This window comes from Solenopsis invicta, chromosome 8 (assembly GCF_016802725.1).
Source record: "Solenopsis invicta isolate M01_SB chromosome 8, UNIL_Sinv_3.0, whole genome shotgun sequence".
NCBI lineage: Eukaryota > Metazoa > Arthropoda > Insecta > Hymenoptera > Formicidae > Solenopsis > Solenopsis invicta.
In genome coordinates, this window is record NC_052671.1 from 8,526,697 (window position 1) to 8,550,879 (window position 24,183).

A 24,183-nucleotide genomic window follows, 5' to 3' on the forward strand; every position below is an offset into this window, starting at 1 on the left:
TGTGCTGATCTGGTGAGATAATTATTAACATTGATCGTAGAGCTCAATTTCTAGCGATTGTTTAAAATCGGCAAAGAGATGTCATTGAAGTAAAAGTGAAGATAAGTATTAAACCGGTAAATAAGAGAACAAATAATGCGTATAAATAATTACATATTATGTTTTTTTCAACACAACTAAACATATTTTTAGTGATAATATTTCTTCAATATTGCTTATCATTTTTATAATTTTTCAAGCTTTAAATCTCTCTTCCCTTCACAGATGTCCTCCTGCAAAATTTCGTATTATTCGTATCGCCATAAGAAGTTACTGCTGTAATTATCCTTCGATTTTCAAGTTAAAGCTTTGAAGGTAGAGTTTCTCTCCAATATAAACCCTTTCATGGAAACAAAGAACGATTTTTGCACAACTGAACGTTTATTTCATGCACCACGTCCAACTTAGCCACTCAAAAAAATACTGTAAATCTATCCGTCGAAGATAAAATTATTTTGTTAGTGTTTTATTCTGGCAAACTTTCGTGAACCACCAAAGTTCTAAACCTTTTTTGCTAGATCTATAGACGCCTTGCAAAAAACTAGATTCACCCTTACTAATTTTTGCGACAAATATCTTTTTCTCTCATTTAACAAACAATCGTTTATTTTGAAAACGTTATTATATATTGTTGTCTATTCTTGAATACAATAACTAAACTAATACATTAAATGAAAAACAGAGTATACTTTACAAAAGTAATGTCTTATTAAGATATGTTATGTTAAGAAAATAAAAGTGAAGTATAACACAAGACAAAGAGACATAAAATAAAAGTAGGAAAATATTGAAAACTAAACATTATCGTCAATGATTATATTTTTAAGTGATAATAATTTTGATGGATTATTGCAATTTGAATAGTTTTTCTATTTTATTACGAGATATTTTCTACCTCCGTTGAGACATTTATTTATGTCCACGCCGGAAAAATCATTGTTACATTAAATCGCTTCCTGTGATTATATCAAACCGTTATTTTGGGTTTGCTCAGTATACAAACGATTTAAATGCTACCATCTATGCGTACTTGTACTAAACTTTTTTGAACAATCGATAGTAACATGCAATTATCATGTTACTGTATCGAATATAACAAGCATTAAATAAGATAAATGTGTCAATGATTAAACTAATAAGAAAGTATAATCAGTTTTTAATTTTTATTGATTAATAATTAATGAAATTACAAAAACAATTAACATACACTTAAAACTTTGTTTTATCGGTGACCGAAAAATACTAACGTCATATGTATGTACATATACATATGTAAATCTAAAAGAGGACATTTTTTTGTAAAACTTCATTGATATGTTAAAGTATATTGATTTTACCCACAGACGAACTGAAAAACGAATCTTAATAAACGAATTATATAAGCTAAACGATTAAATACTCATTAAATAATAATTAAATAAAATTATTAATGTTGTTGTTGTTAATAATTTTCTAGGAATAATATTTAATAAAATTTATTGTTTCTAAACAATACAAATTGGTACATATTATAATAATATGTGGTAATATAGTAATATAATCTCTACAACAAAATTTATACATATATTTTTTAAATTTGTGTTACAGAATTATAAAATAAACATTAATATAATTCACAGTTTTTTTTTATTTTGTTTACTTTGTAATAGATATTATTTCTTTTAAGTAAAGTGTCGTTTTGAGCATTCCAATTTTTTTATTTGCTTCTTACATACTCATTCATTTTTTAACTGCTTCTGTACCAAGTGTCGTTTGTAAATAATCTTTTGTATTTTTCCTTTCCTAGAATAGCTATAAAATTGAAAAAAAAATAACAATAATAAAATAAATTCATAAAGTAATTTTTAATATTAAAATTATTCAGATATGATATTTATAAATAATTTACAAAATATTGTTTGTAACAATTATTTGAATTTTTATAAATATCTACAAAATAAATTTTGACCGAAATACTTCATAAATATTTTTGTGGTCTTGATTTCTCTATATTATTAATACAATATTATCTTCTTAACTAAAAAAAGGTTAAGATTATAAATAAATAATATATTTTATTGCGTAAAAATATGTATTTGTCCAACAAAAATCATATTATTGTACAAGTAACATTATACATATATGATTTTGTTAACACAGTAAAATAAATAGTGAATACGTACGCTCATTTAATTTAATATTATTTTCTAATATATTATCTGTCTAATCCATTAGTGTCAGCAATACAGATAGATATCCCATTGACGTTTTCACCGTCTATGTAGAATAAAAATAAATTATAAATAAAAACAAAACAATAATTTTAATTTATTTTGTAAATAATAATGATGAGAGAGACAAATATTATTTTTATATATAATATTAGAACTTATAATACGTAAAAAAAAAGTACAATATTAAACATACAGAGAGGCACAAAATGAAATTTAATGATCAATTAAGGAAATTCTTTCCAGATCCGTCTTAAAACATGTTTGAAACGCGTATACTAAACTTTTTTTCGTTATACTTACAGTTTTACTGAAAGAAAACCGTATTCCAATCATATTTTATTTTAATTTTTTTTATTTTACCTACAATTAGTAACAATACAAATTTGGATTTGCAATTTAGTAAAATTCACAATATTTATGACCTAAAGGTTACGGCATTTTTACGTTTGTTTTTATTCAGCTACTTATTGTCAGCATATTTGAATCTTAGCCATAATAATTCTTTCATCTCTACTATGCAGTATTAATGTGAAAAATTATGATATCATGTTCAAATTACTAAGTTGGTTTTTGCACACTTTTTCTGTCTTAGTGTTATAATATCGAAAGCTTAGTAATAATGCGCGTTAGTTTTATTTTAGCGTTTTTAAAAATCAAAAGTGTTCATGATCGTGCTTTGTCACTCTCTCTCTCTCTCTCTCTCTCTCTCTCTCTCTCTCTGTATACTAAAAATGAAATAATGTGTTTTGTATTATAGAAAATAAAATATTTTTCTTCTCTTACTGCACCAAACATTTCCAATGAAAATGTTCCGAATTTTCCAGCCTTCAATCTAAGCGGAATTGATGATCGATATGTCATAAACATTAAACTTTTTGCGTCTTTTGGCGGTAAATCATACCATCTGCATTCATACACGCCATACATCATATTAGTGCTCTGAAAATTATATTTTTGTTTCGCACAAAAAGGTCGCGATTAATATCATTAATAATTACCTTACCTCTGTTGAAAGTCTTTCGGCTGAATAACAATAAATATACAAATTCGTGAATACAAAGACGAAGTAAAACAAGATATAAAATATGTTGATAAAAGATATATCCAATTGACTTGTTATTATCTGAAAATAATACTCATCCTTTTCTTAATTCGATAAAATTGTATATAATAATTAATCGTATTATTTTAATCTTATATATCTCAAGTTTATAGTGAAAATTACAACAAAATTATTAAATTACTAAATTATTACTAAATTAAAAACTTTAAACATTTAATGTATATCATTTTTTTCTTTTATATAAATTATGCTGAAAACAAAAATAATACTTACCGTGAAAAATTGAAAGCTTTTAAAACATAATTGAAAAGTAGTGGCAAGCACTTGTATAAATAGCACTGCGCTATAGCAATTGTTGACTAGGTTTGTGTTCCTTAAAAATTCATAAATTCAATGTTATGGATTAATTAGGATTATTTTAATGTACAAATTTTAAGAAAAAGATTTAATATAGATTATGAATTTTAAGGTTGGCTGATATCACTCTGTTTTGTTTATCTACATTAAAAAATTTTTAATTTAAACATTTTTAAAGTCAGAATTATTGTATATTCTAATATGTTCTGATATAATAAACATTATTAGAAATACAATATCTTAATCAAGAGATACTTTCCAATTAAGATATTGTGGGTGTGATACGTATACGTCGTAGGCAATAGTTATTTTAGGAAAATAGTATTTGATTAGACAAATCCTATTTTGCCCGTTCATTTGTCTCCAAATGCTACTTTCCTAGGCAAATAGTATTTGAACACAAAAATAAATGAGAGCTATTTGATCAGTCAAATAGCATTTGCCTAGTCAGATACTATCTGCCTAAAACTATTTGTCTATAATATAATATATATATATATATATATATATATATATATATATACTACTGTGTCCAAAAAGTAAGGTGACATTGCATTTATTTCGAAAATTCTTTATTTATTCTTGCAAATCAATTTCGTCCCCTTCAAAGTAATCCCCCCCTGATATAATACACTTATTCCAACGGATTTTCCAATCTTCGAAACAGTTGTAATAATCGATTTCAGGAATGGCCTTTAGCTCCTTCGCAGCGAAACGGTGTCCCCGGAGCGGCCGCTTGAGTTTGCTGAATAGCCAGAAGTCGCATGGAGCCAAATCAGGTGAATACGGTGGTTGTGAAACGATATTAGTCGAGTTTTTGGTTAAAAAATCACGAATCACCGTTTCGAGTCGATAGAAGAGATTCAAGCCGCTGCGAAGAAGGAGCTAAAGGCCATTCCTGAAATCGATTATTACAACTGTTTCGAAGATTGGAAAATCCGTTGGAATAAGTGTATTATATCAGGGGGGGATTACTTTGAAGGGGACGAAATTGATTTGCAAGAATAAATAAAGAATTTTCGAAATAAATGCAATGTCACCTTACTTTTTGGACACAGTAGTATATATATATATATATATATATATATATATATATATATATGATTATAGAAGAGAGACATTAAGGATTATGTTTTTAAATATTTTAAAAATGATTTGTTCCAAATATTTTGAGATATTTCACTATTAAATGATGATTCAAAATTTCTCGGCATACCTTATAAGATGTTCGTGACGTATAGTGATCTCAGCTAATCCTTTCTTAAATCTTGAGGAGGATATAGATCCGTTGGCTAATTCGTCAACCAGATTGTTGAGTGCTGTTCGTAGATTTATCAGCTGCGCGCATATATGCAGCAGATGCATCGAGATGAACATGTCTACGAAAGAGTTGATGACAGCTGTGCATGCTCCGCCGGAAAGTTGAATGAAATAAGTGATTTCATAGTTTGGACTTTTTTGACTGTTGTAAAAATAGCTAAAAGGATACACGAGAGTTCGTTGAGGTTGGGATATATTTCGATAAAGTTTTATGAAGTTGAAATATAGATAGAGCGAGATTAAGGCTATCGTCAACACGTAACTTCTAATAGATAAGATTCTGCCATATTTTGTTAAGTGTAACATTGTATTTCTTTCCTTGTTGTTCTTCGAAGTTATCCAATCGGTCATAACTGATGTCATCAGCGTTCGAAGTCCTTTCAGATTAAATATGACTTATCAGTACAAAAGGTATAAATTATTTTTAAAAATAAAGTTTCCACGATATTTATCTTAAAATTGAATAATATGCATTTCAACATATATATCTCTTATAATAAAATATTGTTATATTATATTAAAAATATATATCTTAATAAAAACGATAAATTTCTACATTTATACCTCTTATAATAACAATAATATAAAAATAATAAAATTTACTCCCGAAATGACTTACTTTTACCGTGATACCAAGTACCAAATAACTTGAATAGTGACAACAAGCTGAAATTCACGGAACTGAGACCTTCCACCATACGAGTCACGTTACCCCAGGCAAGAATTATATTTGACATTTGCGGCACGACCACGTAAAGTATCACGAGAAACATAACGATTATAAGTCTTATGTTTGGCCGATTGAATTCACTAGGCGCAAATGGATCGGGCCATATGCCGAATATCCGTAAACCATGGCGACTCAGCGCAAAGGCGTAATTGAAACCTAACAAAATTAAATTTTTTATAAAGAATATATTACTGTTGCCAATTTTAAGAAATATTATTATTTAACGTTATTTTCTATTTGTTTTCCAAACTTGCTAGGAATAACCATTTATTTATTATTTATTTATTTATTAAATCGCAGAACCATTTAATATTTCACAAATGTTTCTTCTTAGTTATCGGTTTGTAAGTATCATAACATTCACAATAAAATTCACATAATTTAAATTATTTTTTATTGGATATTTAAATAATTGCAGCATTTTATAATTTTTTTGGTGCACCTTTGCGTTCTTTGTCTTTCACATTAAAATTATTATTTTTTGAAGCATTGAAATTACTCTCTACAATTTCTTTTGAATGGAGTATGCTCCGTCCGAGCATACGCCTCCACAAACAAACGGTTTTTAGCTCCACTTTTTTTAACAATAAAGTAATGCAGTAAATCTTCCTGTAAATGCTGTTTTGTTGGCACAAAAGTCAACATTTTTAATACAATGATAAAAATGTATACACATTTACGAACTGTCATATGCTAAATATGAAACCTTGTTTATAGCACTCTCACATATGTGTTGCCACTTTAAATTCTGTGGATAAAATAATAGTGATGATACTTCTTAGAAAACGAAAAACTTATTCAAGCACCTAATATAATTTGTTATGGATTAGTATAAGTCTAATTTTTCTTCAGATTTTCTCAGAAGGAATATCAAAAAATAAATACATAATAGAAAATAAAAAAAATATAATAAAAATAAAATAAAAGATAATATCAATTATGTGGGACAGAGAACAGCGGCGATAACAAAAAATGCAAGTAACGAGAAACTTCACTTCGATCCGAGTTTTTTCCTTTTAAGAAGTACTGTCAACGATAATTTTAACGCGTCCATATTTCCTTCGGAAGATCCCACAATTATTTTACTAAAACTAAAATAAATTTAAAGTATTCTTAGTAATATCTCTCATTTATAAATCTTTTTAGAAAATTTCTTTTGTAAAATATGATATTATTATTCTGACAAAAAATTGCTATTTTAATCATATACTTTGATTCTTTTAAGAACTAAGGTTTCCGACAAACCCTTTGTCTATAACGGAAAGAAACGAAAAATAATTCGTCTATACACTAATAGAATTATCGATTAAACTTATGTACCACGTCCAACTTTGTCAATCAAAAAAATGATAATCTATAATCGTGGAATCACAAGCTGTTGCTAACGTAGAAAGTTTTGTATCTGTTCGCGCAAACTTTCGTGAAACATAAAGTTCCAAACTTCTATGACAGAGGTATAGACATCTCGCAAAAAATTATGATTCGTAAGGATTTTTGCGACAAATTGTTAGGAGCGAATATTGTCTTTACTTAGAAAATAATCAGTACAGATAATAAATTAACAAATATGCATTTATATTATTGCCCTGATAAAAAAAACCGTTAAATAACGATAGAAAGTGTCAGAAATCTGATTCAAAAACAATAGAATTCTATCAACACGATAGAATCTTATTGTTTTTGAATCAGATTTCAGGCACTTTCTATCGTTATTTATCGGTTTTTTTATCAGGGTTAACATTTCTTACTAAAAAAATGTTATATGAATCACGTATTAAATAACAAATAAAATAGACAGTTATTCCAGAGAAAGATCTTTATAATGATATGAAAGTAAAAATAAATTATCGTAAAACGGTATGACTAACATAAGATTAGAAACATTGAAAATTAAGCAATATTATCAATGTGAATAATAATACTTTTCATAAAATAAATAATAAAACTTAATAATACAGTAGAACTCTGTTTATCAACACTTTCCATTTATATACGGATCAGGAACAATTTTACTGCAGTATCTAAAAATTTATCTTCCAAGCAGAAATAAAAAAAATATTTTTATTTTAAATTAAAATGATTACGTACAACGCTCAGGCATAACAATATTGCAGAAAGTTTCGACATTCTGTTGAACAGTTTGAAAAGTTCAATATAACTTTTTTCATGGTATAACGCAATTATTTTCAGATCTGTATTTCAGCAAAATCGTTCTTTCGGTGTACGATTCAATTTGAAGTTCCAAATTTACGAGCTCAGCTTTTATTATCCGAATAGTTCAAATAGTCTATATTATAAGGAACTCAAACTCAACGTATACTTTAGTTTTCTGAACTCTCATTACCTCTTGTTATAACAAAACTAGTAAGTTCTGATAGAAACAAGAACTCATGAACTTTTATTATTTAGTTTGATTCTATATCTCGGTTTTCGAAACTGTCTTATTACCTGATGTTTGAATAAACGGAATTCTACTGTATACAACGTTTATTAATTTGTTATTTCACTAATAACTATTTATAGTTATAATTGAACTTTTCAAAAATTCTATGAGATTTAAGTCGGGGTGAATAATTCCTATGTTAACATTCATATAATTGGAAATGTAATTTTTAATTATATTACATAATTGTTTTACACTACGCGCCTATGTTTTCAGTAAGATATTAACGAACTTTATGCTACTTTTTTCGAGATGTATTCTACCTTCGTTATCGTTCATTGCAAAGTTCACGGAGCGAAAATTATCGTTTAACTGAGTCGTTCCTCGTGACTATACCAAACTTAGATTTTGCGCTTGCTCAGTAGAATTGAATCACTACCATCTGTGAGTACTTCTGTAAACCCTTTCGGATAATGGTCAATAGTAGCATCGTATCGTACGTTAATAGTAGGAAACGCCATACGTTGAATCAAATGTGAAAGCAGCTTGCTTTTCGACTATAAGCAAATTGCTCTTACCCAGTGAGATAATTCGCTTATTAACATCGATTGCAGAGCTTAATTTCCAGCGTATGTTCAAAATCGGCAAACAGATGTCACTGAAGTAAGAATGAAGTAAAAACTCAAATACTGCACGTGTCATAGAAAAAATTATTCATTCATTGACTTATGCAAATATTATTTAGAAAAACAAATATATTCTTATGACAGCTGACGACGCTCCTTTCTCTGAATTAGTAACATTTGCATGTTAGTAACATTCTGATTTCAAAGCGTCGAAATAAATCACACATTACGTATGATATAATTTATTATATTCAAATAAAACGCGGGAATCGGGAAGCAATGAGACAAGATGAAGCAACAGGCGGAAATATTCACCGAAGAGAGATTAGGGAATTTGGCGATATGGTGAACATTGTGAAAATTGCAAATGATGCAACTCACTTATATAAAACATTTGAAGATTAATGAGTAATATGTTTACAAATAGTACTAATTATAGCAACTATCGATTCTTGTGTTCCTTAAAAATTTGTATATTATTTACTCGGTTTATGTTCACGACATATCATTCATACATTATAATTGTATTTTTTTAATACAAATTTTTTTAATTAAAAAGGTTGAAATAATGAATAAATAATTTATTTTATTATGCAAAAGTATGTACTTGCCCAACAAAAATTATATTACAGGTAATGTTGCACATATATAATTCTCTTAACATAGTATATAGAAAATAAATAGTGAGGTAGTAACACGTACACTCATTTCATTTTGTATTATTTTCCAACATATTATCTCTCCAGTAGTGTCAGCAACAGAGATAGATATCCCATTGACGTTTTCACCGTCTACGTAGAATAAAAAGGAAACATAAACTTTGGTTTATTTTATACAAGATAATGATGATATTATTTTTATATATAATATTAAGGCTCTCGTATAAAAAAAAAGTAAAATAAAAAAAAGTACAATATTTAACTTATAGAGAGAAATAAAATACAATTTTGAAACGCGTTCAAGGCCTACTGTATATTTTACTTTTTTCGTTATACCTAAAGTTTTACTGAAAGATAATGTATTTCAATCACGTTCCATTTTCTGGAACTTCAATTTTTTTTATTACAGTCTGTTAAGTAAGAGCGTGCTCAGTCTTATTCACAACTGGTAAAAGTAACGCTCTTAATTTTCTGCGAGCCGATAAAGAAAACCTATGTCTTTGATACATTTTGAAGAAGAATTCAATTGCTATTGATCTTTTGTAAAAAAAACACATTAAACGCCGTAAGTGCCAAATACACGACGCGCTACGAGGCTGTGTTTCTGTGTAGTGCATCTTTTGGCCTGCTTTTCAAAGCAAGGATTCGACACTTTGCATCTGTTTACATACAATCTGAATGTCAAGAAAATGTTGGGAATATACGAAAAGACTTTGTTACCGTCTGCCGAACGTTGGTTTATTAATAAAAAAGAGGATTGGATTCTACAGGAAGACAACAATCCTAAGCATTGCAGCAAACACTGTACCGAATGGAAGAAGCAATCGTTATATTGGATTGGCTGTCGCAGTCGCCCGATGTCAATCCGATCAAAAATGTGTGTGCATAGGTATATCAAGCACGGACTTCGAAGAAAACGTACATATACACTAAAACAATTATCTTGTGAGATTCGTCAAATTTGGAGGGCCTTGCCGCTAGAATACACGTCAATTTAACTGAAAGTATTCCTCGAAGATTCCAGGCGATTATTGACGCCAGTTGTGACTGGATCCATTATTGAGGTAATTGCATCGAAGTTCTCATCAAGTAGAATGTATATATATATATATATATATATATATATATATATATATATATATATATATATATTTGAAAACATTTTAAATAATTTTTTTTATAAATCAACGCAACCACGCTCTTACTTAACAGACTGTATACCTACAATTAGCAACAATAAGAACCACATTAGTAACTCCAAATTTGAATTTGCAATATTCGGTAAAATTCACAATATTTAAGACGTAAAGACCACAGCGTTTTTATGTTACTTGTTTTCATTCAGTTATTTATTGACACATCTGAATCTTAATAGCTACAATAATTTTTTTATTACTATGACGTATTATAGTAGTAAAAAAATTATTGTGGCTATTAAGATAATTTTATCTACTATGACGTATTAATATGTGAAAAATTATAATTTAACTTCAAAATTATGAAGTTGGTTTTTAGTTACTTTTTCTGTATAAGTGCGATATAATATCAAAAGATTAGTAGCGCGAGTCTGATTTGTGCTATTGTTTTTAAAAATAAAAGTGTTTACAATCGTTCTTTGTTATTCTCTCTGTTCTATACTAAAAATGAGATATTTTGTCGTGTAGTATGAAAATGGAATATTTTTCTTCTTAAATATCTTACGTTTCCAAACATTTCTATCGAAAATGTTCCAAATTTTCCAGCTTTTAACCTAAACGGTATCGCTGATCGATGTATCATAAATATTAAATTCTTTGCGTCTTTCGGCGGTAAATCATACCATTTGCATTCATATGCGCCATGCATCATATTAATGCTCTGAAAATCATCTTTTGTATTGCACAAAAAAGTCATGTTTAATAAATAATAATTATCTTACCTCCTTTGAAAGTTTTTCAGCTGAATAACAATAAATATATAAATGCATCAATTCATAGATGAAGTAAAGCAAAGCATAAATTTTGGTGATAATAGGTACATCCAAATGCTTTATTACTATCTGAAAATAATATTTATTTTTTTCCTAAATCCGAAAAACTAATTTATAGTAATCAATCGTACAAAAAATTTTAATTTTACGTTTCTTATCTCTATAGTAAAAACTACAAAAAAAATTATTAAATTACTAAATCATTAAATTTAAAAATTGAAAAAAAAACATTTAATGTATATCAATCTTTTTTCTTCTATAAATTACATGAAAAACAAAACAAATCATCTGACTTACCGTGAAAAATTGAAAGCTTTTAAAACACAACTGAAAGGTTGTAGCAAACATGTGTAGAAATAATATTATGCTGTAGCAATTGTTGATTATTTTTATGTTCCTTAAAAATTTATAGATTTAGTATTATGGACTAGTTAGGATTATTTTATAATATACAAATTTAAAAAAAAAGATTTAATTTAGATCTTGACTTATAAAATCGACTGATATCACACGTTTTATTTATCCAGATTTAAAGTTTTAAAATTTCAACATTTTTGCAGTATTTAAAATTAATATATATTCTAATATATATTATTATAATATATTAGAAATGTAGTATCTTAATCAAGAGATTATGAGACAATTAGGACATTATGTGTACAATATGTATATATCGTAAACAATAGTTATTTTAGGAAAATAGTATCTTATAGGCGATTGCTACCTGCTTGGTCCAATAGCTTTTGCCGTTCATTTGTGTCCAATTATTATTTCCTAGTCAAATAGCATTTTAACGCAAAAGAAACGGGTAAGAGCTATTTGACTAGGCAGATAATAGCATTTGCCTAGTCAAATACCATTTTTCTAAAATAACTTACTTACGACATACATATACATATATATATATATATGTATTTATAATTATGGAAGGGAGACATTGAGGATTTTATAAGTAAATTGCTGCAAATATTTTAAGATATTTTGCTATTAAATAATGATTTAAAATTTCTTAGTGTACCTGATAAGATGTTCGTGACGTACAGTTATCTTAGCCAAACCTTTCTTAAAGCTCGACGAAGATATAGATCCTTCGGCTAATTTGTCAACTAAATTGTTGAGTGCCGCTCGTAGATTTATCAGCTGCGCGCATATGTGCAATAGAAGCAACGAGATGAAAACGTCGATAGTAGAATTGATAAAACATGAGCATATACCGGCGATAAGTTGAAACAAACAAGTGATTTCATAATTTGGACTTTTTTGACTATTGTAAAAATAGTTAAATGGATACACGAGTGTTCTTTGAGGTTGGGATATATTTCGATAAATTTTTATAAGATTGGAGTTTATGAAAAACGACATTAAGATTATCATCATCGTGTAACATGTAATACATAAGATTCGGCCACGTCTTGTTATATGTAACATTGTATTTCGTTCTTCGTTATTCTTCAAAGTCCAATCGTTCATGATTGATGCCATCAGCGTTCGAAGTGCTTTCACATTAAATATGATTTATTAGTACAAAGGTATACATAAGTCTTTTTAAAAAATAAACCTTTTACGGTATTGATCTTAAAACTAAATAATACGCAATTTAATATTTATGACTTTTATAATAAAAACATCTTTCTATTACAATAAAAATATACATCATAATAAAAATAACTAATTTCTGCATTTATAATAAATTTTTTATAAATGTAATAAATTTTTTATAATATAATAAAAATAATATTAAAATATAATAAACTTTACTCTCTTGTGATAAAATAATATAATAATATAATAATAACTTTCTTGTAATAAAATAGAATAAATCTTACTCTCTTATAATAAAAATAATAAAAAAAATGTTAAATTCTCGAAATGACAACTTACTTTTACGGTGATACCAAGTACCGAATATTTTGCATAGTGCCAACACGCAGAAGTTGGCGGCGGCAATACCTTCAACCAAACGAATTATGTTTCCCCATGCACGAATCGTATTTATTATTGTCGGCATGATCACGTAAAAGAGCACGATACATATAGCGATTATGAATCTTATGTTTGGCCGGTGGAAATCACTTAATGATGCAAGTGGATCGGGCCATACGCCGATTATCCATAAACTATGGCGACTCACTCCAAAGGCATAATTAAAACCTAACACAATCAAAATTTAAATATGTTTTTGGACCGATAGTATAACAACACAATGATAATAAAAATTTCTTCTTAGTTCGCAGCTAGGTCTTAGTGCTTATTTTTATTCGTGAAATTTTACATCTTTCTTCAAATTCAACCAAAATGTGCGCCGAATTTATTTTCCGGTTGTAACACAGCATGTCGAATAAGAATTAGTAATATCACTATTTTTTATTAAATTAATTATATAATTAATTTAATATAATAATTGATGCTGATTTGTATCTATATATCCATTCTCCCCTGAAAAAACTGTAAGAAATTTATTGCGAAAAATAACACTCCACTCAGGGTTTGAACCTGACACCTCCGGAATATCCGATCCTGGTGTTTTACCACCTCGACCACTGGGAAACTGCGTTACGACCGGAAAATAAATTTGGCGCACATTCTGGTTGAATTCGAAGAAGTATGTAAAATCACACGAATAAATATAGACACTAAGACCTAGCTGCGACCGAAAAAAGTTTTCTTACAATCAAATTTCTTATAAAAAATATATTATTGCCATATTAAAGAAATATTATTATTTTACAACACTTTTTCTTTGTTTTTCTAATTTGCTAGAAGTAATCATTTATTTATTTATTTATTATTTATTTATTTATTAAATTGCAGAACCAGTAATTGTTTCACAAATGATTTTAGTTATCATTTTGTAAGTATCATCAACACTCACAATGAAATTCACATGATTTAAATTATTTCTTATTGGGTGTTTAAATAAATGTAGTATAATTTTTTTCGGTGCACATGAGCGTTCTTCGTCTTTCACATTAAAATTATTATTTTTTGAAACATTGAAACTACTCTCTACAATTTCTTTCAGATGAAACATGCTCACTATACGCTTCCACAAGCAAACGATTTTCAGCTCCACTTATCTTAACAATAAAATAGTGTAGTAACTCTTCCCGTAAATGCTGTTCTGTTGGCACAAAAGTCAACGCTTTCAATACAATGATAAAAATGTATACACGTCCACAAAGTCATATGCTAAATATGAAAACTTGTTTATAGCACTTTCACATATGTATGTGTTGCCACTCTAAATTCTATGGATAAAATAATAGTGATGATACTTCTTAGAAAATGGCGCAAAACTTATTCAAGCACCCAATATAATTTGTTATGGAATAGTAGAGGTTAATCTTTCTTCAGAAGAAATATTAAGAAATGAATAGATAATAGAAAATAAAAAAATTACATAAAAATAAGATAAGAAATTATATCAATTATTTTACTAAAGCTAAAATGAATTTAAAGTATTCTTAATAATATCTTTCATTTATAAATCTTTTTAGGAAAATTTTTCGTAAAATATTATATTATTATTCTTTGAAAAATTGCTATTTTAATCATATATTTTGATTTTTTAAGAACTAAGGTTTCCAACAAACTCTTTGTCTATAACGGGAGGGAACAAAAAATAATTCGTCTATATGCCAACAGAATTATCGATTGAACTTATGTACCACGTCCAACTTTGTCACTCAAAAAAAAAAAACAATCCATAATCGAGAAATCACAAGCTGTTGCTAACGTAGAACGTTTTGCATCTGTTCGCGCAAACCTTCGTGAAACATAAAGTTTCAAACTTCTATGACAGAGGTATAGACGCCTCGCAAAAAATTATGATTCATAAGGACTTTTGCGACAAATTGTTAAGAGCGAATATTCATCTTATTTAGAAAATAATTGGTATAGCTAATAAATTATAAAATATTATGTATTTATAGTATTGAACATTTTTTACTAAAGAAATGTTACATAAATCACATATTAAATAATAAATAAAATATACAGTCATTCCAGAGAAAAATCTTTGTAATAATATGAAAGTAAATATAAATGATCGTAAAACGGTATGATTAACATAAGGTTAGAAAAATTAAAAATTAAGCATTACTAACAATGTGAATAATAATACTTCTCATGAAATAAATAATAAAACTTAATAATGCAGTAGAACTCTGTTTATTAACACTTTTCATTTACATACGGATCAAGAACAATTTTACTGCAGTATCTAAAAATTTACCTACTAGGCAGAAATAAAAAAAAATATTTTTATTTTAAATTAAAATAATTACGTACGACGATCAAGTATAACAACATTGCAGAAAGTTTCGACACACTGTGGAACGATTTAAAACGTCCAATATAACTTTTTTCATGGTATAATACAATTATTTTCAGACCTGTATTTCAGCAAAATCGTTCTTTCCGTGTACAAATCAATTTGAAGTTCCAAATTTACGAACTCATAGCTCAGCTCTTATTATCCGAATAGTTCAAATAGTTTAGATTATCAGAAACTCAAACTCAACGTATACTTTAGTTTTCTGAACTCTCATTACCTCTTGTTACGAAACTAGTAAGTTCTGATAGAAACAAGTACTCATGAACTTATATTATTTAGTTTGATTCTATATCTCGGTTTTTGAAACTGTCTTATTACCTGATGTTTGAATAAACGGAATTCTACTGTATACAACGTTTATTAATTTGTTATTTCACTAATAACTATTTATAGTTATAATTGAACTTTTCAAAAATTCTATGAGATTTAAGTCGGGGTGAATAATTCCTATGTTAACATTCATATAATTGAAAATGTAATTTTTAATTATATTACATAATTGTTTTACACTACGCGCCTATGTTTTCAGTAAGATATTAACGAACTTTATGCTACTTTTTTCGAGATGTATTCTACCTTCGTTATCGTTCATTGCAAAGTTCACGGAGCGAAAATTATCGTTTAACTGAGTCGTTCCTCGTGACTATACCAAACTTAGATTTTGCGCTTGCTCAGTAGAATTGAATCACTACCATCTGTGAGTACTTCTGTAAACCCTTTCGGATAATGGTCAATAGTAGCATCGTATCGTACGTTAATAGTACGATACTAATCGCCATACGTTGAATCAAATGTGAAAGCAGCTTGCTTTTCGATTATAAGCAAATTGTCCTTACCCAGTGAGATAATTCGCTTATTAACATCGATTGCAGAGCTTAATTTCCAGCGTATGTTCAAAATCGGCAAACAGATGTCACTGAAGTAAGAATGAAGTAAAAACTCAAATACTGCACGTGTTGCCATAGAAAATATTATTTATTCGTTGACTTATGCAAATATTATTTAGAGAAACAAATATATTCTTGTTACAGCTAACGACGCTCCTTTCTCTGAATTAGTAACATTCGCATGTAAGTAACGTTCTGATGCGTTCAGTGCGTCGAAATAAATTACACATTACGCACGATATAATTTATTATATTTGGACAAAACGCGGAGAAATCAGCAAAGAGACGACATAATGCGACAGGCGGAAATATTCACCAAAGGGAGATTAGGGAATTCCACGATATAGTGAACATTGAGGAAATTGCAGGTGATGCAACTCACTTATATTATATAACACATGTGAAGATTAATGAGTAATATATTTACAAATATTACTGAATTGTAGCAACTATCGATTCTTGTGTTCCTTGAAAATTTGTATATTATTTACTCGGTACATGTTCACGACATATCATTCACATATTATAATAATTGTATCTTTTTACTACAAATCTTCTTAATTAGAAAAGGTCAAAATAATGAATAAATAATCTATTTTATTATGCCAAAGTATGTACTTGCCCAACAAAAATTATATTACAGGTAACGTTGCACACATATAATTCTCTTAACATAATATATAGAAAATAAATAGTGAGGTAGTAACACGTACTCATTTTATTTTTTATTATTTTCTAACATATTATCTCTCCATTAGTGTCAGCAATAGAGATAAATATCCCATTGACGTTTTCACCGCCTACGTAGAATAAAAATGAAACATAAACTTTGGTTTATTTTGTAAATGATAATAGTGATATTATTTTTATGTATACTAGTAAAGCTCTTATATAAAAAAACATAAAATAAAAAAGAAAATACAATATTCAACATACAGAAAGGGATAAATTAAAATTTTGAAACGCGTTTAAGGCCTACTGTATATTTGATTTTTTTCGTTATATCTAAAGTCTTACTGAAAGATAATGTATTTCAATTACGTTCAATTTTCTGGAATTTCAATTTTTTATTACAGTCTGTTAAGTAAGAGCGAGGTCAGTTTTATTCACAACTGGTAAAAGTATCGCTTTCAAATTTCTGTGAGCCATTAGAGAAAACCTATGTCTCCGATGTGTTTTGAAGAAGGATTCAGTTGTTATTGGTTTTTTATAAGAAAAACACATTAAGCGCCATAAGTGCCAAATACACGCGCTACGAGGCTGTGTTTTTGTGTAGCCATCCAAAAGGTTCAAAAATGTTGCAATCAGCGATTGCTAAATATATGGGGAACTTGAAACAATTCGTACAGAAGTGGGTTCAGCGATATAAGGTCACGAAAGTTGTCGATAGTTTACCGAAACGTGGATTATAAAAAAATTGAAGAAAAAAGACGATAAAATATTGCAAATTTGTTTTCGCGGAATCCTGGTCTAATACTGCGTCAAAGATAAGCAAAATTGAAGCAAAAAGGTTTAGATATATCCTATGTAACTGTTCAAACTCATATCCGTGCTTATGGTATGAAATGCCGCAATACAATAAAGAAACTTCTGTTGAGTGAAAAACGTGTGAAAAAGTGACTTGCTTGGGCGCACAAGAATATTGATCAAGATTTTAGTAACGTAATTTTTACTTGACGAATTTTCAATATGGGCACGTAGTAGTCTCAAACAAACTTGGTCAATCTCCAACAGGTATGTCGAGCGAACCGTTAAACACGGAATAAAAGTGCATCTCTTGGACTGCTTTTCAAAGCAAAGATTCGACACTTTGCATCTGTTTACATACAATCTGAATGTCAAGAAAATGTTGGGAATATACGAAAAGACTTTGTTACCGTCTGCCGAACGTTGGTTTATTAATAAAAATGAGGATTGAATTCTGCAAGAGGACAACAATCCTAAGCATCGCAACAAACTCTGTACCAAGTAAAAGGAGCATTCGTTATATTGGATTGGTTGTCGCAGTCGCCCGATGTCAATCCGATCATAAATGTGTGGGCATATATCAAGCACGGACTGCGAGGAAAACGTATATATACACTAAAACAGTTATCTCGCAAGATTCGTCAAATTTGGAGGGCCTTGCCGCTAGAATACACCGTCAATTTAACTGAAAGTATTCGTCGAAGATTCTAGGCGATTATTGACGCCAGTTGTGACTGGACCCATTATTGAGGAAATTGCATCGAAGTTCTCATCAAGTAGAATGTATATATATATATATATATATATATATATATATTTGAAAACATTTTAAATAATTTTTTTTATAAATCAACGCAACCACGCTCTTATTTAACAGACTGTATACCTACAATTAGCAACAATAAGAACCACATTAGTAACTCCAATTTGAATTTTAATAACCACAATAATTATTTTACATCTACTATGATGTATTAATGACGTATTAATGAAAAATTATAATTCAATTTCAAAATTATGAATTTGTAGTTACTTTTTCTGTCTAAGTGCTATATAATATTAAAAGATTAGTAGCACGAGTTTGATTTGTAATATTGTTTTTAAAAATAAAAGTGTTTACAATCGTGCTTTGTCATTCTATCTGTTGTATATTAAAAATGAGATATTTTGTTTTGTAGTAGGTATGGAAAATGAAATATTTTTTTCTTAGATATCTTACGTTTCCAAACATTTCTATCGAAAATGTTCCAAATTTTCCAGCATTTAATCTAAATGGAATGGCTGATCGATGTAACATAAATATTAAATTCTTCGCGTCTTTCGACTGTAAATCATACCATTTGCATTCATACGCGCCATGCATCATATTAATGCTCTGAAAATTATATTTTTGTATTGCACAAAAAAATTTGCGTTTAATTAGTAATTAATAATTATCTTACCTCCTTTGAAAGTTTTTCAGCTGAATAACAATAAATATATAAATGCGTCAATACATAGATGAAATAAATTAAAGCATAAATTTTGGTGATAATAGGTACATCCAAATGCCTTATTACTATCTGAAAATAATATTTAGTTTTTTCTAAATCCGAAAAAATTATTTATAATAATCATAATTTATTAATCGTACTTAAAATTTTAATTTTACGTATTTTATTTCTATAGTAAAAATTACAAAAAAAATTATTAAATTACTAAATCATTAAATTTAAAAATTGAAAAAGAAAACATTTAAGGTTTATCAATCTTTTTTCTTATATAAATTACATGGAAAACAAAACAATTCATCTAACTTACCGTGAAAAATTGAAAACTTTTAAAACACAACTGAAAAGTTGTAGAAAACATGTGTAGAAATAATATTATGCTGTAGCAATTGTTGACTATTTTTATGTTCCTTGAAAATTTATAGATTTAGTATTATGGACTATTTAAGATTATTTTATAATATAAAAATTGAAAAAAAAAAGATTTTATTTAGATCTTGAATTATAAAATCGACTGATATCACACGTTTTATTTATCCACATTTAAAGTTTTACAATTTCAACATTCTCGAAGTCTTGAAAATTAATGTATATTCTAATATATATTATTATAATGTATTATTAGAAATGTAATCTTAATAAAGAGATTATGAGACTTTGCAATTGGAACATTTTATGTGCGATATTTATACGTCATAAACAATAATTATTTTAGTATCTGACTAGGCGATTGCTACTTACTTGGTCCAATAGCTTTCGCCGTTCATTTGTGTTTAAATACTATTTTTCTAATTAAATAGCATTTTAACACAAAAATAAACGGGTGAGAGCTATTTGACTAAGCAGATAATAGAATTTGCCTAGTCAGATACCATTTTTCTAAAATAACTATTTATCTACGACATATATATATATATATATATATATATATATATATATATGTCGTATATATATATATATATATGTCGTATATATATATATATATATATATATATACATATATATATACATATATATATATATACATATATATATATATATACATACACATATATATACATATATATATATGTATATATATATATTTATTTATTTATAATTATGGATGAGAGACATTGAGGATTTTATAAGTAAATTGCTGCAAATATTTGGAGATATTTTGCTATCAAATAATGATTTAAAATTTCTCAGTATACCTAATAAGATGTTCGTGACGTATAGTGATCTCAGCCAAACCTCTCTTAAAGCTCGACGAAGATATAGATCCTTTGGCTAATTTGTCAACTAAATTGTTGAGTGCCATTCGTAGATTTATCAGCTGCGCGCAAATGTGCAGTAGAAGCATCGAGATGAAAACGTCGATAGTAGAACTGATGAAACTTGAGCATACACCGGCGGTAAGTTGAAACAAGCAAGTGATTTCATAGTTTGGACTTTTTTGACTATTGTAAAAATAGTTAAATGGATACACGAGCGTTCTTTGAGGTTGGGATATATTTCGAAAGATTTTTATAAGGTTGGAGTTTACGTAAAACGACATTACGAATATCATCATCATGTAACATGTAATACATAAGATTCGGCCACGTCTTGTTATATGTAACATTGTATTTCGTTCCTCGTTATTCTTCACAGTCCAATCGATCATGATTGATACCATCAGCGTTCGAAGTGCTTTCAGATTAAATATGATTTATTAGTACAAAGGTATACAAAAGTCTTTTTAAAAAATAAACCTTTTACGGTATTGATCTTAAAACTAAATAATACCCATTTTGATATTTATGACTTTTATAATAAAAACATCTTTCTATTACAATAAAAATATACATCATAATAAAAATAACTAATTTCTGCATTTATAATAAATTTTTTATAAATGTAATAAATTTTTTATAATATAATAAAAATAATATTAAAATATAATAAACTTTACTCTCTTGTGATAAAATAATATAATATAATAATAACTTTCTTGTAATAAAATAGAATAAATCTTACTCTCTTATAATAAAAATAATAAAAAAAATGTTAAATTCTCAAAATGACAACTTACTTTTACGGTGATACCAAGTACCGAATATCTTGCATACTGCCAACATGCAGAAGTTGGCGGAGGCGATACATTCCACCATACGTATCACGTTTCCCCAGGCACGAATCGTGTTTATTATTGTCGGCATGATTGCGTAAAAGAGCACGATACATATAGCGATTAGAAATCTTATGCTTGGCCGGTGGAAATCACTTAATGGTGCAAGTGGATCGGGCCATACGCCGATTATCCGTAAACTATGACGACTCACCGCAAAGGCGTAATTAAAACCTAACACAATCAAATTTCTTATAAAGAATATATTATTGCCAATTTAAAGAAATATTATTATTTTACAATATTTTTTCTTTGTTTTTCTAATTTGCTAGGAGTAATCATTTATTTATTTATTTATTAAATTGCAGAACCATTTAATGTTTCACAAATGTTTTTTTAGTTATCATTTTGTAAATATCATATACACTCACAATGAAATTTGCATGAATTGAATTATTTCTTATTGGGTGTTTAAATAATTGCAGCATAATTTTTTCTGTTCACATTTGCGTTTTTGTCTTTCACATTAAAATTATTATTTTTTGAAGCATTGAAACTACTCTCTACAATTTCTTTCAGATGGAACAAGCTCACTATACGCCTCCACAAGCAAACGATTTTCAGCTCCACTTATCTTAACAATAAAATAGTGTAGTAACTTTTTCCGTAAATGCTGTTCTGTTGGCACAGAAGTCAACGTTTTCAATACAATGATAAAAATGTATACACGTCTACGAAGTGTCATATACTAAATATGAAAACTTGTTTATAGCACTTTCACATATGTATGTGATGCCACTCTAAATTCTATGGATAAAATAATAGTGATGATACTTCTTAGAAAATAGCGGAAAACTTATTCAAGCACCCAATATAATTTGTTATGGAATAGTATAAGTCTAATCTTTCTTCAGATTTGCTCAGAAGAAATATTAGAAATGAATAGATAATAAAAAATAAAAAAATAACATAAAAATAAGATAAGATATAATATCAATTATTTTACTAAAGCTAAAATAAATTTAAAGTATTTTTAATAATAATTCTCATTTATAAATCCTTTTAGGAAATCTTTTTTGTAAAATATTATAGTATTATTCTAACAAAAAATTGCTATTTCAATCATATATTTTGATTTTTTAAGAACTAAGGTTTCCAACAAACTCTTTGTCTATAACGGAAGGGAACAAAAAATAATTCGTCAATACGCCAACAGTATTATCGATTGAACTTATGTACTACGTCCAACTTTGTCACTCAAAAAAAAAAACAATTTATAATCGAGGAATCACAAGCTGTTGCTATCGTAGAACGTTTTGTATCTGTCCGTGCAAACTTTCGTGAAACATAAAGTTCCAAACTTCTATAACAGAGGTATAGACGCCTCGCAAAAAATTATGATTTGTAAGGACTTTTGCGACAAATTGTTAAGAGGGAATATTCATCTTATTTAGAAAATAATCGATATAGCTAATAAATTAATAAATATTATAGTATGGAACATTTTTTACTAAAGAAATGTTACATGAATCACATATTAAATAACAAATAAGATATACAGTTATTCCGGAGAAAAATCTTTATAATCATGAAAGTAAAAATAAATCATCGTAAAACGGTATGACTAACATAAGATTAGAAAAATTAAAAATTAAGCATTACTATTAATGTGAATAACAATACTTTTCATGAAATAAATAATAAAAATTAATAATGCAGTAGAACTCTGTTTATCAACACTTTCCATTTATATACGGATCAAGAACAATTTTATTGCAGTATCTAAAAATTTATCTACTAAGCAGAAATAAAAAAAATATTTTTATTTTAAATTAAAATGATTACGTATAACGCTCAGGCATAACAATATTGCAGAAAGTTTCGACATTCTGTTGAACAGTTTGAAAAGTCCAATATAACTTTTTTCATGATATAACACAATTATTTTCAGACTTGTATTTCAGCAAAATCGTTCTTTCCGTGTACGAATCAATTTGAAGTTCCAAATTTACAAACTCATAGCTCAGCTCTTATTATCCAAATAGTTCAAATAGTTTAGATTATCAGAAACTTAAACTCAACGTATACTTTAGTTTTCTCAACTCTCATTACCTCTTGTTACAAAACTAGTAAGTTCTGATAGAAACAAGTACTCATGAACTTTTATTATTTAATTTGATTCTATACCTCGGTTTTCGGAACTGTCTTATTTCCCGATGTTCGAATAAACGGAATTCTACTGTATACAACTTTTATTAAGTTGTTATTTCACTAATAACTATTTATAGTTATAATTGAATTTTTTGAAAATTCTGTGAGATTAAGTCGGTGTGAATAATTCCTATGTTAACACTCATATAATTGGAAATGTAATTTTTAATTATATTACATAATTGTTTTACACTACGCGCCTATGTTTTCAGTAAGATATTAACGAACTTTATGCTACTTTTTTCCAGATGTATTCTACCTTCGTTATCGGTCATTGCAAAGTTCACGGAGCGAAAATTATCGTTTAACTGAGTCGTTCCTCGTGACTATACCAAACTTAG

General features: G+C 27.8%; 1 protein-coding gene across 1 annotated transcript; it reads right to left on the minus strand.

The window, feature by feature from the left end:
- Window positions 1-1,698: 1,698 nt before the first annotated feature.
- Window positions 1,699-24,174, minus strand: LOC113002925. The gene is made up of 21 exons (XM_039452807.1): window positions 24,102-24,174; window positions 21,596-21,865; window positions 20,736-21,213; window positions 19,850-19,949; window positions 19,492-19,611; window positions 19,269-19,424; window positions 17,329-17,382; window positions 16,272-16,338; window positions 13,241-13,510; window positions 12,378-12,855; window positions 11,657-11,756; window positions 11,309-11,428; window positions 11,092-11,247; window positions 9,469-9,522; window positions 5,612-5,933; window positions 4,889-5,369; window positions 3,589-3,688; window positions 3,256-3,375; window positions 3,036-3,191; window positions 2,202-2,295; window positions 1,699-1,830 (listed from the first exon to the last, which is right to left on the minus strand). Exons 1-20 carry the CDS (start codon window positions 24,115-24,117, stop codon window positions 2,242-2,244), a joined length of 3,672 nt encoding a protein of 1,223 aa, XP_039308741.1. The 5' UTR covers window positions 24,118-24,174; the 3' UTR covers window positions 1,699-1,830; window positions 2,202-2,241.
- Window positions 24,175-24,183: the final 9 nt, after the last annotated feature.

Bases quoted from the DNA above. Each gene is read 5' to 3' on its own strand.
- LOC113002925 (XM_039452807.1), bottom strand. The intron at 13,511-16,271 runs GTAGAATACATC...TGATTGTGTTAG, and splicing joins TGCAATGAACGATAACGAAG to GTTTTAATTATGCCTTTGGA. The intron at 5,934-9,468 runs TAATATGTTGGA...TAAATAATAATA, and splicing joins TGCTGACACTACTGGAGAGA to TTTCTTAAAATTGGCAACAG.